The sequence below is a fragment of the Panthera onca genome, chromosome X, assembly GCF_046562875.1.
Source record: "Panthera onca isolate mPanOnc1 chromosome X, mPanOnc1 haplotype 2, whole genome shotgun sequence".
In the NCBI taxonomy this organism is placed as follows: domain Eukaryota; kingdom Metazoa; phylum Chordata; class Mammalia; order Carnivora; family Felidae; genus Panthera; species Panthera onca.
In genome coordinates, this window is record NC_138357.1 from 62995388 (window position 1) to 63013702 (window position 18315).

At 35.2% G+C, this 18315-nt stretch overlaps 1 protein-coding gene across 2 annotated transcripts; it reads left to right on the forward strand.

Annotated features, from left to right (window-relative positions):
* Positions 1–271: 271 nt before the first annotated feature.
* HMGN5 (high mobility group nucleosome binding domain 5) lies at positions 272–16227 on the forward strand. Of its 2 annotated transcripts, XM_081792459.1 has the most exons (6): positions 272–524; positions 2433–2462; positions 3056–3085; positions 3364–3417; positions 6355–6483; positions 13951–16227. In XM_081792459.1, exons 1-6 carry the CDS (start codon positions 510–512, stop codon positions 14680–14682), a joined length of 990 nt encoding a protein of 329 aa, XP_081648585.1. In that variant the 5' UTR covers positions 272–509; the 3' UTR covers positions 14683–16227. The 2 variants fall into 2 exon arrangements, with proteins under 2 accessions (XP_081648585.1, XP_081648586.1); XM_081792460.1 differs by lacking the exon at positions 2433–2462 and having other exon boundaries at positions 274–524.
* Positions 16228–18315: the final 2088 nt, after the last annotated feature.

An 18315-nucleotide genomic window follows, 5' to 3' on the forward strand; every position in this document is an offset into this window, starting at 1 on the left:
GCTGTGACTTTCGCCTGTTATTACAACATAAAAGAAAAACAAAATCAAGACAACTCTGGCTTTCCCGCCAGTCTTAAGCTTGAGCATTTTGCATTTATCAAGTCCGCGTGCTCCTCCGCCACACCAGCGGTCTGAAAAGGCAGCCTTAGCAGGGCGTCTGACAAGTCTGTGGACCACGCCCCTGGGTAGATCAGCTTTCTTTATTGGTCTCACTGCCTGTCATTCAAATCTGGCTCCCACTCCAACTAACCATTCACGTAGTTTGGTTGCGTCTTGGTGCGTTTAATGTTGCCAATAACGAGGTGGTTTTTTGTTTTGTTTTGTTTTGTTTTGTTTTGTTTTGTTTTGGGGTTTTTTTGTTTGTTTGTTTGTTTGTTTGTTTGTTTTGCCGAGTACAGGTCGTGCTGCAATTAGTTCATTGAAAACTCAGTTGCTCTCTGAGCGCTTGGGCAGAGACTGCTTTCGGCTTTTTTTCTGCTGATTAAGATCTCCTGTAGAGAGCTGCAACAATGCCCAAAAGAAAGGTAAGTGAAATAGGAAGATAGAAGGGGAATTAGAGACTGAAATACATATTTCCTAATCCGTAGAGGTTTTAGAAAGCATTTTGGCTTCTAGTTCGATTTTGTGATGTACTGAATGGAAGGGGGAAAGAAAGGCAAAGAATGATCAGTGTAAGATTAAGGATGGTCTTGAATGCAACTAGTAGTTCACTTTCGGCTTGTTTTGTTTAAGGGAAATAATCGTTTAAGAGGTGTCTCCATGCTGAATTACAAACAGCCATAGCGTTGTGCTGTCGCTTCCTACCCCACCTCCCTTCCTCCGCTTACCCTATTGGAGAACACTTCTCTTAACCACACTTCCAGGCACCAGTTTCCTCCTCAGCCTCCGGCTTTTCTCCGGGAACCGTCCCGTTTGGGGTAACGAAAGCCACGGCTTTCTCCCGTATTTGCCTTTGTTCTTCCCGTTTTCTTTTTCCTTTTTCCTCTTCCCTCCTCCACTTCTTGTCATGCCAGATGGCTATGCAATGGTAATCCTGTGCCATTAGGCGGCGCAGACTTCAAACTGTCTTAAAGAAGGAGAGAACCACCTCTGCAATTAGCAACTTTAGGGCTATGAGATCTGGGGTTCTCCAAACTCTTTGTGTAAAGGTGGAGAGATGGCAAGAGAACTGCGTAAGATAAAAACTATTGCTGATGTTGCGGTAGCGTGGATTTATTCACTTTTAGACATGCAGAATTGATTTGAGGTATTCAAGGGCTACAGGTATTCTGCAAACCCTCATTTCAAAAATTGTGACTCCTCTCTTGGACAAGAGATAAATTTACTACCAGTGTTTATTTGAATATTTGTTTGTTGTTTTGGGAAGGGGGGTGTCCCTTAGTAGTGAAATTGAACGCTGTTTCATTGCTTCATAAAATTGGAAAACACTGTGCTGATGTAAAGCAGTGTGATTGTTTTGATATTATTCCTATTTATCCGGCCACCTTCCCTATTTCTAAAACATAGGAATAAGACCGAAATTCCCCTGTGCTCTGGGGCTGTATGAATCATGTAATAGCTTGATAATTCCCAGAATAAAGGGCTGCTCAAATACAAAAAGCAATGGTTTTTAGTAACCATCCCATTTCCTGAGATTCCCTCTGCTGAGCTTTTCTAGGCTTGTGCAATGGGTCGTGCTATTTTACAGATCTGACAGCAACCTTGTAGCAGGTAGTGGCGGGAAGTTTTAAAGCCCATGGCCAGCTCCTCGGAATAATGCATTGACGTTGCAGGGGTTCCCTCCATAAAAGAAAAAGAGGGAAGGAAGGAAGGAAGGACCGAAAGGAAGGAAAGAAAGAAAGGGAAAGAAGGAAAAAGAAAGAAAGAAACAAAGAAAGAAAGAAAGAAAGAAAGAAAGAAAGAAAGAAAGAAAGAAAAAGAAAGAACAAAGAAAGAGAAAGCAAGCAAGCATTGAAACATTGTGGGGGTTGTAGTTTTTGTATGAAGGACTTGGAAAAATTAATCCAGCCAGTAGAGAGGATCAGATAAGTACAATTGCATATAAAACATAAGGCAAAACACAGGGAAATTGCGGGAAGTTCCTCCTTCATTCTGCCCACCCCCACACTTTTTTTTGGCTTTAACACTGGCTACAGCAGGTGGATTTTAAAATTTAAAAGGTTTGTTTGTAGGAGATGCAATTTACACAAAAGGATGGAATTATTAGTTGTGTGAATTTATGTCTTGAGAATGCATTTGCATCTTGGTGCACATTTGCACATTAGCGGACAGCAGTATGTAGCATGCTACTAGGAAATAACACGTGGCTACTTGAGCTGGAATCCAGGAAAAAAGTCATAAGTGGTTATGTTACAACTGTAATCCATATGCAATATTTTCTAATGTGTTTATATCGATGACCTGATTCCTGTGTGGTTTTCTCCTCTGTATAGGCTGCCAGTCAAGATGGCACCAGGCAGGGGGTGAGTTTTTTTTTAGTTTTAGAATATGACTGAAAAAATCCACTTGTTTTATGAATTTGAGACACACAAGCAGCTAAAAATAGATGCTGATTTGTATATTTGTACCATATGAGTATGAATATGGTATGCTAGTGAGCTCTCTCAGAAATATAGCAGGTATTGAAAATTACAAACTTCTTGGAATTTAGGACCTTATGCTTGTTAAGCTCTGAAGAGAGTTTCTTCCTTTTAAGCAAAAAAAACAAAAACAAAAACAAAAAAAAACAAAAAACAAAAAAAAACCATCTTTGTCAGTTTGCAAGAAGGGGCTATATTCTTATTTCTAAATATGCTCCTTGTTATTAGCCATTGCGTTCATTTAGCTTAGCATTTGAAGTTTAATTTGAGATATTTTTCTTTAGCTGTATAAAGGGTCCAGGGTAGGGGAAATAAAAATTTATATTTCTACTATATATTCTACTCAAGTTTACAACTGCCTCTTTAAAAACAATGCTCATGTAGGGTTGCACTAAATATTTTCACAATATAAATAATTCTAGTTTTGTGTGTCCATAATTCTGTTAACTGTTTTGTTTTTTTTTTTTTACTTATAGCCAAAAAGAAGATCAGCCAGACTGTCTGCTGTAAGTGGTCTTTTTAAAACGCTTCTCATGTATTGTAAAATGTACTTTTAAAATTCAGGGAATCCTACACAATACTACCTATTTAGTACAAGATTTATTTTGGATGTTGTTGTAAAAAATTTCACACTAAGGACATGTTTGTTTGTTTGTTTTTCCTAGTGCTTGGTCCGAACTATACCCATTTATTGAAATTAAGAGGTTGGATTTCATTATTAGTAATCTGTCTTCAATTATGATTTTTTCCTCCCCCCAACCATGACTTGTGTTTTTTGATGCAGATGCCCGTGCCCATTACACCAGAGTTGAAGCCCAAAAGAACATCGATTACAAAGGTAAAATTCAACATGCAATGTTGACAGAAGATTACTCTTCTTTAGAAATAATTTTTTTGGAGGGGCGCCTAGGTGATGTGGCTGTCGGTGAAGCATCTGACTTCGGCTCAGGTCATGATCTCAGGGTTCATGGGTTTGAGCCCTGCATCAGGCTGTATGCTGATAGCTCAGACCCTGGAGCCTGCTTTGAATTCGGTGTCTCCCTCTCTCTCTGCCCCTCCCCCACTCACTCGCACACGCGCTCGCTCTCTCTCTCTCTCTCTCTCTCTCTCTCAAAACTAAACATTAAAAAACATTTAAAAATAATGTTTTTGGAAAGGCATACAGCTGATCATTTTGCTTTCTTTACTTTCTGTTTAGCTAGTAATATGTTATATTATACCATATGGTACATGTAAACTTTTTGAGTAAGGAATATTTGTTCACGTTCTGTGATTGTCTACCGTATTTTGACATTTTTATTAGGAAGAAACAAAATAAAATTTTAGTTGGGTAGACTTGTAAAATATATATGCCTTTGACATCATATAGTCACAACACCAATATTGCTGGAAAAACAAAAGGTGTAAACTGTAGTAACCAAAATAATGCTTTGTAATAATAGTAGTAACTAACATTTGATAATACTTTACAGTTTGCAAAGTGTTTTCACATAAACTATTTTTATTTTTATTTATTTATTTATTTATTTTTATTTTTCAATATATGAAATTTATTGTCAAATTGGTTTCCATACAACACCCAGTGCTCATCCCAAAAGGTGCCCTCCTCAATACCCATCACCCACTCTCCCCTCCCTCCCACCCCCCATCAACCCTCAGTTTGTTCTCAGTTTTTAACAGTCTCTTATGCTTTGGCTCTCTCCCACTCTAACCTCTTTTTTTTTTTTTTCCTTCCCCTCCCCCATGGGTTTCTGTTAAGTTTCTCAGGATCCACATAAGAGTGAAAACATATGGTATCTGTCTTTCTCTGTATGACTTATTTCACTTAGCATCACACTCTCCAGTTCCATCCACGTTGCTACAAAGGACCATATTTCGCTCTTTCTCATTGCCATGTAGTACTCCATTGTGTATATAAACCACAATTTCTTTATCCATTCATCAGTTGATGGACATTTAGGCTCTTTCCATAATTCGGCTATTGTTGAGAGTGCTGCTATAAACATTGGGGTACAAGTGCCCTTATGCATCAGTACTCCTGTATCCCTTGGGTAAATTCCTAGCAGTGCTATTGCTGGGTCATAGGGTAGGTCTATTTTTAATTTTCTGAGGAACCTCCACACTGTTTTCCAGAGTGGCTGCACCAATTTGCATTCCCACCAACAGTTGCAAGAGGGTTCCCGACATAAACTATTTTTAAATGAACATAATTGATATTCTATACTCTAATGTTATGGCTAATGACATTAGAAATAGAAATAGCCTCAATATTAAGTTCGTTTCTCCATGTTGTTATTTCTTTCTTTCTTTCTTTCTTTCTTTCTTTCTTTCTTTCTTTATAACTGTGTGCAAATATAATACTAGTAATTTTTTAAACTGCTTTACTGAGGTATGACTGATATTTTAGAGATTGGTTAACTTCCTAAAATCATAAATGCTTAAAGCTAGGAGGAACATTAAAATCCTCGAATCCCATCATTTTGTGATTGGAGAAACTGTAAATTACAGGCATATTTATAAATCGCTTTGAATTATTTGATTAAAAGATACTGCTGGGGCCGCCTGGGCTGTTCAGTTGGTTGAGCGTTCAACTCTTGATTTTGGCTGGGGTTATGAGCCATGGGTTCCAGCCCTGCATCAGCTCCACGCTAAGTGTGGAGGCTGCTTGGGATTCTCTCTCTCTCCCTCTGCCCTTCTCCCTGCTCACATACTTTCTCTCTCAAAAATAAAAAGAAAGATACTGTTAAAACTAGGGCAAGTGAAGTTTTAGTAACAAGTAACAACAGGAGAGAAAAGTTTAAAAAAATTTTTTTTCTATTTAACATTTCAAGGTCACTATTCTATGAAATTGGGTACTCAATTTATAGGCTATTAAGATAGTAAACACTTTATTTCCATTAAAATTAGAAGATAATGTTATAATAAAACAAACACTATATAATCCTGGACTTTAAAATGCGTTATTATACTTGACTCTCTGTTTTTCGTGTGTTAAAATAGTAATAATATATCTATATTGTATTTTATAGTTTCTAAAGCAATTTCACATATATTTTACCATTTGTTCCTAATAACACCCCTATGAGGTAGGTGGAATTACTCTTTTTTACATATAAAAAAACATGCACAAAAAGATTTATACTTTTGCTCAAGATCACATCAAGTAAGTAGCAGATCCAAAATTCAAACACAGGTTTTCTGGCATCTTCACCCAGTGCTCTTTACTCACATAGGCAAAGAGCTTTCTTGGTAAAGCAATCATGATTCAAGTCATTTCAAAACTTGTAGAACGTATATTGAATCACTTATGTCCCCAGGAAATCTCTTAAAATATATATAAAGTGATGCCCTTGCTAGTGTTTCTCTTAATTATTAGTCACTGGAGGCTTTGCAATAAACAAAACCCTGTTGCTAATTATTAGACATGACAGATAAACTGGCCCCCTCTAGTCAAAAAGAGTTAATTTATAAAAATCTAATCTGATGCAGGCAATTAGCTTTGAGTGGTCAATGGTCAGTATTCTAACTTGTTGCTTCTCATCTAAAAGAAAATGTATTTGATTTATATCAGAAGAATATTATTCATTTTTAATGCTGCTTTGGGTTTACAATGGAGGTAAAAGTGTCGAGTGATGATTTCATTGATATTAAGTTTATATGGATATTTTAATCTTTTTATAAATCATTACAGCAGCTGATAAAATAACCTGGGCCATTTAATTAGCACACCACTTAAGTTGTATATTTGTTTTTATTATTCTGTGTTGCTGGACAGAAAATGAAGACAGAACATGATACGATGGAAAAAAACACAGATACAAGTGCCAAAGCAATAACTGAAAACAAGAAAGAAGTCATTAAAGAAGAATATAGTGATGAAAATGGAGAAGCCAAAATTATGGAGGTATTTTAAATATTAACAGATTTATCCATTTGAAAGATCAACAATGGGTACAACTGAAGGAAATCTTGTTTGACTTGCAGTTTAAAAGTTGAGAAACATTAAATGAGTAGTGGTTCTATACTGTGTTAGTCCATTCCAGCTGCCATAACAAATACCACAGACTAGGTAGCTTATAAATAACATAAATTTATTTCTTATAGTTCTGGAGGCTGAGAAGTCCAAGATCAAGGCACCAGCATTTTTGGTGTCTGGTGAGGACCTGCTTTCTGTTTTATACACAGCAGTCTTCTTGCTGTGTCCTGACATGACAGAAAGGGTGAGAGAGATCTCTGGGGTCTCTTTTGTAAGGACACTGATCTCATCCATAAGGGCTCTTCCCTCATGACCTAATCACTTCTCATAGGCCCTACCTCCAGGTAGGGGATTAGGTTTCATCATATAAATTATGGAGAACACAAATATTCAGTTTAAAACATATAATAGTATTGAAGGGGAAAATAAGAAAATGAATTTAAAATATGAGAGTTTACAGGTATAAGTAGTGAGAATATTGGGTTTGCATTGCTATTGGTAGAATAATGACAGTGATCATGACTTAGTAATAATAAAATGACTTTTATTAAATAGAGAGCAATCCTTTATTCCTTTTGTTGGCAAATGGTCTATTCATAAATCCCTTTGCAAGATCATATGATTCTTTTCCCCTTGCAGATTGCAAAACAAATTATTATGTAAATGTTTCTTATAGATCTTTATTTGCATATTTAATGCATACCATAGTTTTTGATATTGCAGTAAAACACTGAAAATGGGATGTAGTGCCAAATATACAAACCAAAGCTGTGCAAATAGGGAAAAAAATTTTGTAAGTGATCCTATGCTATATGGTGAAAGACTTTTATTTCTTATTTACATTATTTTTTGTTTAAATTTAGTTAGTTAACATACAGTGTAATACTAGTTTCAGGTATAGAATTTAGTGAGTCCTCACTTACATACAACACCCAATGCTCATCACAAGTGCCCTCCTTAATACCCATCACCCATTTAACCCATCCCTACACCAACCTCCCCTCCAGCAAACATCAGTTTGTTCTCTGTAGTTAAAAGTCTGTTTTCTGATTTGGCTCTCTTTTGTTCCCCTATGTTCATCTGTTTTGTTTCTTAAATTACACACATGAGTAAAATCATGTGGTATTTATCTTTTTCTGACTGACTTATTTCACTTAGCATAAGGCTCTTTAGCTCTCTCTAGCTCCATCCATGTCTTCACAAATGACAAGATTTCAATCCTTTTTATTCCATTGTATGTATGTATATATATGTATATATGTATGTGTGTATGTATATATATATATATATATATATATATATATATATATATACACACCACATCTTATATATCCATTCATCAGATGGTGGACATTTGGACTTTTCCCATAATTTGGCTATTGTTGATAATGCTATAAATATTGGGGTGCATGTATCCCTTCAAATCACTATTTTTGTATCCTTTGAGTAAATGCCTAGTAGTACAATTGGTGGAACATAGGGTAGTTCAATTTTTAACTTTTTCGGGAAGCTACATACTATTTTCCAGAGTGACTCCTCCACTTTGCATTCCAACCAACAGTGCAAGAGGGTTCCCCTTTCTCCACATCCTTGCCAACACCTGTCATTTCCTATATTGTTAATTTTAGCTGTTGAGACTGGTGTGAGGTGATATCTTATTGTAGTTCTGATTTGTATTTTCCTCATGATGAGTGATATTGAGCATCTTTTCATGTGTCTATTAGCCATCTGGATGTCTTCTTTGGGAAAATGTCTATTCATATCTTCTGCCCACTTTTTAACTGGATTATTTGAGTGTTGAGTTTGATAAATTCTTTATAGATTTTGGATACTAACACTTTATCAGATATGTCATTTGCAAATATCTTCTCCAATTTCATTGGTGGCCTTTTAGTTTTGTTGTTTGTTTCCTTTCCTGTGCAGAGGCTTTTTATCTTGATGAAGTCCTGATAGTTTATTTTTGCTATTGTTTCCCTTGCCTCAGGAGATATATCTAATAAGAAGGTGCTATGGGAAATGTCAAAGAGGTTGCTATATGTGTTATCCTCTAGGATTTTGATAGTTTCCTTTCTCAAATTTAGGTCTTTTATCCATTTTGAATTTATTTTTCCATATGGTGTAAGAAAGTGGTCCAGTTTCATTCTTTTGCATGTTGCTGTCCATTTTTCCCAACACCATTTGTTGAAGAGACTGTCTTTTTCCCATTGCATATTCTTTCCTGCTTTGTCAATGACTAATTGACCATACAGTTTTTGGTTCATTTCTAGGTTTTCTATTCTGTTCAATTGATCTATGTGTCCATTTTTGTGCCAGTACCATACTGTTTTGATCACTACAGCTTTGTAATGTAACTTGAAGTCTGGAATTGTGATGTTTCCAGATTTACTTTTCTAAGGTTGCCTTGGATATTTGGGAACTTTTGTGGTTCTATACAAATTTTAGAATGGTTTAGCTCTGTGAAAATGCTGGTGGTATTTTGGTAGGAATTGCATTCAATGTGTAGATTGCTTTGGGTAGTATAGACATTTTAACACTATTTGTTCTTATAATTCATGAGCATGGAATATTTTTCCATTTCTTTGTGTCATCTTCAATATCTTTCATAAATTTTTTATAGTTTTCAGAATAGAGATCTTTTACCTCTTTGGTTAGGTTTATTCCTAGGTATCTTATTGTATTCGGTGTAATTGTAAATGGGATTGATTCCTTGATTTCTCTTTCTGCTGCTTCATTATTGGTGTATAGAAATGCAACCTATTTCTCTACACAATTTTGTATCCCGTAACTTTATGGATTCATGTATCCATTCTATCAATTTTTGGTGGAGCCTTTGGGTTTTCACTGTGTACAGTATTATGTCAACTGCAAAATTTGAAAGTTGGCCTTCTTCCTTGATGATTTGGATGCATTTATTTCTTTGTGTTTTCTGATTGCTGAGGCTAGGACTTCCAGTACTATGTTAAATAACAGTGGTGAGAATGGATATACATGTCTTGTTCCTGACTATAGAGGAAAAGCTCTGTTTTTCCCCATTAAGGGTAATGTTAGCTGAGTTTTGTATATGGCCCTTATGATGTTGAGGTGTGCTCCCTCTATCCCTACTTTGATGTGGGTTTTTATCATGAATGGATTTTGTACTTTTTCAAATGCTTTTTCTTCATCTATTGAGAGGATCATAAGATTCTTTTCTTTTATTAATGTGTTGTATCACATTGATTCATTTGCAAATATTGAACCACCCTTGCAACCCAGGAATAAATCCCATTTGATTGTGAAGAATGATTTTGTCAATGTATTGTTGGATTTGGTTTGCTAGTATTTTATTGAGAATTTTTGCATCCATGTTCATCAGGGATATCAGGGCTATTGCCCTGTAGTTGTTGTTGTTGTTGTTGTTGGTGGTGGTGGTGGTGGTGGTGGTGGTGTGTGTGTGTGTTTTAGCAGAATTCTTACCTGGTTTTGGTATCAGGGTAATGCTGGTTTCATAGAATTAATTTAGAAGTTTACTTTCCATTTCTATTTTTTTGGAATTGTTTAAGAAGAATATATATTAACTTTTCCTTAAATGTTTGTTAGAATTCCCCTGTGAAGTCATCTGGCTCTAGACTTTTGTTTGTTGGGAGATTTTTGATTACTGATTCGATTTCTTTGGTGGTTATCAGTCTCTTCAAATTTTCTATTTCTTTCTGTTCAGTTTTGGTAGTTTATGGTTCTAGGAATGTATCCATTTCTTCCAGATTCTCTGATTTGGTAACATATAGGTTTTTTTTGTAATATTCTCCTATAATTCTATTTCTGTGGTGCTGACTATTATTCCTCCTCTCTCATTTGTGATTTTATTTATTTGTGCCTTTTCTCTTTTCTTTTTGATAAGTCCTGCTAGGGGTTTATCAATTTTATTAATTTTTCCAAAGAAATCAGCTCCTGGTTTTTGTTTGTTTTTTCTGTATCATTTATTTCTTCTCTAATCTTTATTATTTCCCTTCTTTTGCTGCTTTTAGGGTTTGTTTGTTGTTCTTTTTCTAGCTCCTTTAGGTGTAAGGTTAGGTTGTTTATTTTAGATTTTTCTTGCTTCTTGAGGTAAGCCTGTATTGTTATATATACTTCCCTCTTATGATTGCTTTTGCTGCATCCCAAAAGTTTGGACCATTGTGTTTTCATTTTAATTTGTTTCCATGTATTTTTAAATTCCTCTTTGATTTCCTGGTTAACCCATCATTCTTTAGTAGGATGGTCTTTAACCTCCATGTATTTGTGGACTTTCTGAATTTTTTCTTGTGATTGACTTCAAGTTTCATAGTACTGTGGTCAGGAAATATGCATGGTATGATCTCAGTCTTTTTGTACTTGCTGAGGTCTGAGTTTTGACCTAGTATGAGATCTCTTCTGGAGAATGTCCCATGTTCACTCGAGAAGAATGTGTATTCTGCTGCTTTAGGATGAAATATTCTGAATGTATCTGTTAAGTCTGTCTGGTCCAGTATGTCATTCAAAACCATTGTTTCCATGTTTATTTTCTGTTTAGGTGATCTGTCCATTGATGTACTTGGGGTTTTTAAAGTCCCCTATTATTATTATATTATTGTCAGTGAATTCATTTATGTTTGTTATTGTTTTATATATTTGGGTGCCTCTATGTTGGGTGCATAAATATTTATAATTGTTAGATCTTCTTTCTGGATAGTCCCCTTTATTATGATATAGTGCCCTTCTTTATCTCTTGTTACAGTCATTGGTTTAAAATCTAGTCATTCTGATATAAGTATTGCCACTCCAGCTTTGTTTTGATGTCCATTTGAAAGACAAATGTTTCTCCATCCCCTCACTTTTAGTCTGCATGTGTCTTTAGGTCTAAAATGAGTTTCTTGTAGGCAGCATCTAGTTTGGGCTTGTATTTTTATCCATTCTGACACCCTGTGTCTTTTGATTGGAGCGTTTAGTCCATTTCCATCCAAATTAATTATTGATAGGTATGTATTTAGTGCAATTTTATTACTTGTTTTGTCATTGTTTCTGGAGATTCTCTCTGTTCATTTCTAGTCTTTGTTGCTTTCAGTCTTTCCTTCCCACTCAGAGTCCCCTGTAATATTTCTTGCAAGACTTTTTTAGTGGTCACCAACTCCTTTAGGTTTTTGTTTTGTTTTATTTTGTTTTGTTGTTGTTGTTTTTGTTTGTTTGTTTTTGTCTGGGAACCTCTTTATCTCTCCTATCCTGAATGATAGACATGCTGGATAGAATATGCTTGGCTGTAGATTTTTACCATTCAGTACATTGAATCTATCATGCCACTCCCTTCTGGCTTGCCAAGTTTCTGTGGAACCTTATTGGTCTTACCTTGTACTTTATGGACTTCTTTTGTCTTGCTGCTTTTAAAATTTTTGTTGTTATTGTTTATCACCATATTTTGTATATGTAACTACCATATGTCTTTGTGTTGGCCTGCTTTTGTCAGTTTTGATGGGAGTTCTCTTTGCCTCTTGTATTTGGACGAATATTCCCTTCCCAAGATTAGGGAAGTTTTCAGCTGTATTTCCTCAAGTAAACTTCCTGCCCCTTTTCTCTCTTGTTCCTGTGGGATGCATATGATAGGAATGCTATTATGTTTGATGGGGTCACTGAGTTCTCTAAGCCTACTCTCATGATCCAAAATTTTTCTTCTCTGTTTTGTTCAGCTTCATTATTTTCCATATTTCCATCTTCTATATCACTTATTTGTTCCTCTGCCTCTTCCATCTTGTGGTCATTACATCCAGTCTGTTTTGAATCTCAGTTATTGCAATTTTCATTTTGGCTGGATTGTTTTTTAGCTCTTTTATCTCTGTGACAAGTGCCTCCCTAATATTTTCCATGCCTTTTTCAAGACCAGCTAGTATCCTTACGATTGTTGCTTTAAATTCTGGATCAAGCATATTACTTATGTTTGTTTCAATTAGATCCCTGGCCATGACCTTTTCCTGTTATTTCTTTAGGGATGAATTCCTCCATCTGGGCATTTTTCTAGGTCTCTATCTTCTTCTCTGTGTTAGAAAAGCCAGTTATGCTTCCTGCTCTTGAGAGTAATGGCTTTATGAAGAAGAGGTCATATAATGTTCAGGGCCTGGCTCTTCAGGAAGTGTCTGTTGTGTGCTGCATGCGCTCTGCTGCTGTGTTTGGCTGCTCTATCCTTCAGGTCAGTCATTTATAAGGGTTGTTCTTGCCTGCAGTGGGAAGTGTTTGGACCTTGGCCAGAGGGTTGCAAATTTTAACTAGGTGTGCTCTGGTCTGCTTATTAAGAGATATGATGCTATTTCGACTAGAGCTGAAGCTTTGCAGAAATCTGTGGTCAATAGAAGTGGTGTGTGTGGGAGGTCGTGCTAGTCTTCTGAGGAAGGGGCTCACTGCACTGGTCCTTAGGCACACTTGCCTGAGAAAAGCAGTACCAGCAGAGTACAGGGTGTTAGGACTTGGTGTAAATAGGTTAAGCAGCCAGTGTTGTTCCTGTGCTGTCTACTGAGGTAGGTTTATTGCTGAGGGGCAGGGGAGGGAAATGGCGCCAACCCATTCCTCTGTACCTAGGACCTCTAAATCTCTAGTCTTTGAGCCCCACTGGTGGCAAACCACAAAAATCAGCCTCTTTCATTTTCCCAGCCAATGGCTTTGGGTAAGCATTCTCCTTGTGCATTTTCCTGTGTGTTCCACTCTCTCTCAACTTTCTCTGCAACCACAGATCTCTCCCTTCCACAGCACATGTGATCCATTTCACCCCCAAACCACATCTCCATACTTTCTGCCTTCCTTGATGTGGCCTCTTCTCTCCCTCTAGTTGTGTAGTTTGTTCTATGAATCCTCAGGTAAATTTCTTGGGTATTCAGAATCATTTGATAGTTATCTAGCTGTATTTGAGGGATGATGCAAACCTATTATCTGCCTACTATGCTACATCTTAGCTCTCCCCCACAGCCTACCCAGTCAAAGAGTTTTCAAGTAACTTTTACAAAGAAAACCTAAATCTCACCATTATAGAAACAAAATATTATTTCCTCAAAAGAATGCATTTTATTTACTCACTGAGAATTGCTGATATAGAATATATGTCATTTTTCCATATTTACTCTGTTTCCCATATTTGTAATGAAAATTATTTATATGAATATATTTTCCTGAATTTATTGTTCCAAATATCCATTTCTACATATGTGTGTGGAATTATTTTAGTTAATTATATCTCTTAGGATGTTTTCCTTATATCTTGATATTTGGGAGGTGTTTTTCACAATAAAATTACTTTCTTATAAATGGAGATCATTCTTTTTATAAAAGAATAATTATAAAACAGCTATAACTCTGTCTAAATACTTAAGGAGAACAATTCCAAATTTATAAATATAATCTTGTTTATTTCCTCTCTATATATAGGCACCAGCTCCTGAAAAAGAACTTGAGGAAATGAACGAAGAAAAAAATGAAGATGTTGAAGGAGAGGGAGTAGAAAAGAATGAAGCAGTGTCACCAGCAAGAAAAGAAGATGAGAGATATCAGAAAGGAGATGGAGAAGATCAATACAAAAAAGAAGAGAAAGGAGAAGATGGGCAAGAGAACAAAGATAGAAAAGGAAAAGAAGATAGAAAAGAGGATGAAGATAGGAAAGAAAAAGAAGAGGGAAAGGAGGAAGAAGACAAAAAAGAGAAAGGATATGAAAAAAGAGGTGAAGATGGAAAATGGAAAGAAGATAGCAAAGAGAAAGAAGAAGAAAGAGAGAAAGGACATGAAAAAGTGGATGAAGATGGAAAGGGAAAAGGAGAAGATAGCAAAGAATTGGAATGTGAAAAAGACAAAGGAGAAGAAAAACTGGGAGAAGAAAGAAAAAAGAATGAAGATGAAAAGGAGAATAAAGGTGGAAAAGAGGATGAAATTGGAAATGAAGAAGAAGATGGAAATAAGCAAGAAGGTAGAAAAGAGAAAGGAGAAGATGGAAAGGAGGGCAAAGATGGAAAAGAGGAAGATGAAACAGAAGAAAATGGAAAGGAAGATGGGAAAGATGGAAGAGATGGAAAGGAAAATAAGAAGGCTAAATTGGGAAAGGAAGTAGCTGATAAAGAAGAGGCCAAAAAAGATGAAAAAAAAGGAGAATCTCAGAATATTGTTTAAAGCTTCCCTATATAGTATCATAATTTGGTAATATGTGCCTCCATGTTGTAATGTTAATAGAGATGAATATTTTTTATCAAATATTGTATAAACACAACTTTTCTTTAGCATCAATGTAATTTCAGAACATCTTCATGCTGATTATTCATCACAAAGTAGCTAACATGAAACCTTTTTACATTTTGTGATTATAATAGTAGAATATATAAAAATATTCTTTCAACTTTTTGAGTGACTTTCCTTTTGTGTAAGTTATGTATTAAATCTGTGAATTTTAATTTTACTTGTATGTGATCAAGTCACAATGTGGGGATATCATGAAAGATTGTTACAACATTCTTATGGTTCTCTAGGTTGTTTTTATTAAAAAAAAGTGAACTATTTTCTGTAATGCAAAGAGTTAGAATTCTTTCCCAAAAATAACTTTATTAACAGCTTGTGAACAAATAAAATTGTAATTCCATTTTAAAAAGATTTACACATTTTTTTTCAAAAGGACAGTTCTGATTATACATGTATCCACAAAATTTTACTGGGTTGATCTTAATAAAAATTCTCTTCAAAAATAGTTGTAGTTTTTTATATCTCTAAAAATGTAGTTAGTGAAATATTATAGCATTTAATTTTTTATATTGTGATATTCATAAAAATTTAAAAGTTTTTTTGCACTGAGATAAAATTAACATAAAATTTACTATTTTAACCATTTCCAATTCAGTGGTTTTTAGTACATTCACAATGTTGTGTGATTACCACCACTACCTAATTCCAGGACATTTTCACCCAAATAAAAACCAAAATGCCAATTAGTAATCTTTATATTCTCAACTCCCTCCTCACCTGTCCCTGGTAGCCACTAATTTAGTTTCTTTATAGATTTGCCTATTCTAGATATTTCATAAAAATAGAATCATGCAACGTGTGGCCTTTGTGTCTGGCTTCTTTCACTTAGGATAATGTTTTCAGGTTCATTGATGTTGTAGCATGTATCATTACTTCATTTATTTTTATGGCTGAATAATATATTACATTGATATACTACATTATTTCTTGATGAACATTTGAGTTGTTTCTATGTTTTCTCAATTATGTATAATGCCGTTATGAATATCCGTGTACATGTTTTTGTGTATATATATATTTTTATTTCTCCTAGGTATATATTCTAGGAGTAGAGTCACTGGACCAAATAGTCATGCTATAACTTTTTGAGGGTCTTCCAGACTGTTTTCCAAAGTGGCTTCAGCATTATATATTCTCACCAGCAATATAGGAGGGTTCTAATTTCTCCACTTTCTTGTCAATACTTCTTATAATCTATATTTCATTATGTAACCATCCTAGTGGGGTGATATGGGGGTGATTAAAATTATGGTGATTTTGATATGCATTTCCATAATGATGTTGAGCATCTTCCCATGTGCTTATCAGCCATTTGTGTATCTTTGGAGAAATGTCTAACAAATCCTTTGCTCATTTTCACTTGGGTTGTCTTTTTAGTATTGTGTTGTAAGATGTGTACATATTTTATATATAAGTGCCTTATCAGTTATAATATTTGCAAAAATTTTCTCCCATTCTATGGGTTGTCTTTTCATTTTCTTGATAGTGTCCTTTGATGCATAAAAGTTTTTAATTTTGATTTAAGTGTAATTTACCTTTTCTTTCATTGCTTGTGTTTTGTGTGGCATATCTAAGAATCTGGAGCCAAACCCAGGTCACAAAGACATACATCCATATATCTTAAGAGTTTTATAGTTTAACTCTTACATTTAAGTCTCTGATATATTTTGTGTTAAATTTTCTACATGGTGTGAAGTAGGGGTCCAACTTTATTAATTTACATGTGGTCATCCATTTGTTCAAGCACCATTTCTTGAAACACTATTTCCCTATTGAATAGTCTTAGCACTCTTCAAAAATGAATGGACCATAGATGTATGGATTTATTTCTGCACCCTCAAATCTATACCATTAATGTATATGTCTATATGTCAGTACCATACCTTTGATTACTGTAGCATTGTAGTAATTTTTGACATCAGAGAGTATGTGTCCTCCAATTTTGTTCTTGGTTGTTCAGGGACCCTTATAATTCCATATAAGTTTTAGGATCAGTTAGTCCATTTCGCCAAAGAAAAGGCAGTTGAAATTTTGCTTAAGGATCACAATAAATATACAGATAAGTTTTGAGAATATTGCTATACCAAGAAAATTTTCTTTCAGTACATTAACACAGGATGTCTTCTCATTTATTTAGGGTAGCTTTCATTTCTTTCAGCAATATTTTGCAGTGCTTTATGTACCAGTCTTATACCTCCTTTATTAAATTTATTCCTAAGTGTTTTATTATTTTTGATGCTATAAATGGATTTCTTATTTCCATTTTGGATTGTTCATTGCTACTACCTAGACACAACTGAGTTTTGAATATTAATCTTGTATCCAATTTTGCTGAACTAGTTTATTAGATTTGGTAGGTATTTTGTGGATTCTTCAGAGTTTTTTTTCTAATTTTTTTTTTAAAAATTGTATCCTGCAACTTTGCTGAATTCATGTATCAGTTCTAGCAGACTTTTGGTGGAGTCTGTCAGGTTTTCCATATAGAGTATCATGTCATCTGTGAAAAGTGAAAGTTTGACTTTATCTTTGCCAATTTTGATGACTTTGATTTCATTTTGTTCTCTGATTGCTGATACTAGGACTTCCAACACTATGTTATACAACAGCGGTGAGAGTGGACATCCCTGTTGTGTTCCTGATCTCAGGGGGAAAGCTCTCAGTTTTTCCCCATTGAAGGTGTTATTAGCTGTGTGCTTTTCATAAATGGCTTTGATGATGTTTAAGTATGTTCCTTCTATCCCAACTTTCTTGAGGGTTTTTATTAAGAAAGGATGCTGAATTTTTTCAAATGCTTTTTCTGCATCTATTCACAGGATCATGTTTCTTATCTTTTCTTTTATTAATGTGATGTATCATTGATTGATTTGTGAATATTGAACCAGCTCTGCATCCCAGGAATGAATCCCACTTGATCATGGTGAATAATTCTTTTTATATGCTGTTGAATTTGATTTGCTAGTATCTTATTGAGAATTTTTGCATCCACATTCATCAGGGATATTGGCCTGTAGTTCTCCTTTTTTTGTTGGGTCTCTGTCTGGTTTGGGAATCAAAGGAATGCTGGCTTCATAGAATGAGTCCAGAAGTGTTCCTTCCCTTTCTATTTTTTGGAACAGTTTGAGAAGGACAGGTACTATGATTATTTAAAAAAATTTAAGTTTATATATTTATTTTTAGAGAAGAGAGAGCAAGCGGGGGAGGGGCAGAGAGAGAGAGAATCCCAAGCAGACTCTGCGCTGTAGCACAGAGCCTGACGCAGGGCTCAAACTCATAAACTGTGAGATTGTGACCTGAGCTGAAACCAAGGGTCAGATTCTTTTTATTTCTTTTTTTAATTTTTTTAATGTTTATTTTTGAGAGAGGCAGAGACAGAATGCGAGTGGGTTAGGGGCAGAGAGAGAGAGAGGGAGACACAGAATCCGAAGCAGGCTCCAGACTCCAAGCTATCAGCACAGCCCGATGTGGGGCTCAAACTCACGAGCTGTGAGATCATGACCTGAGCCAAAGTCA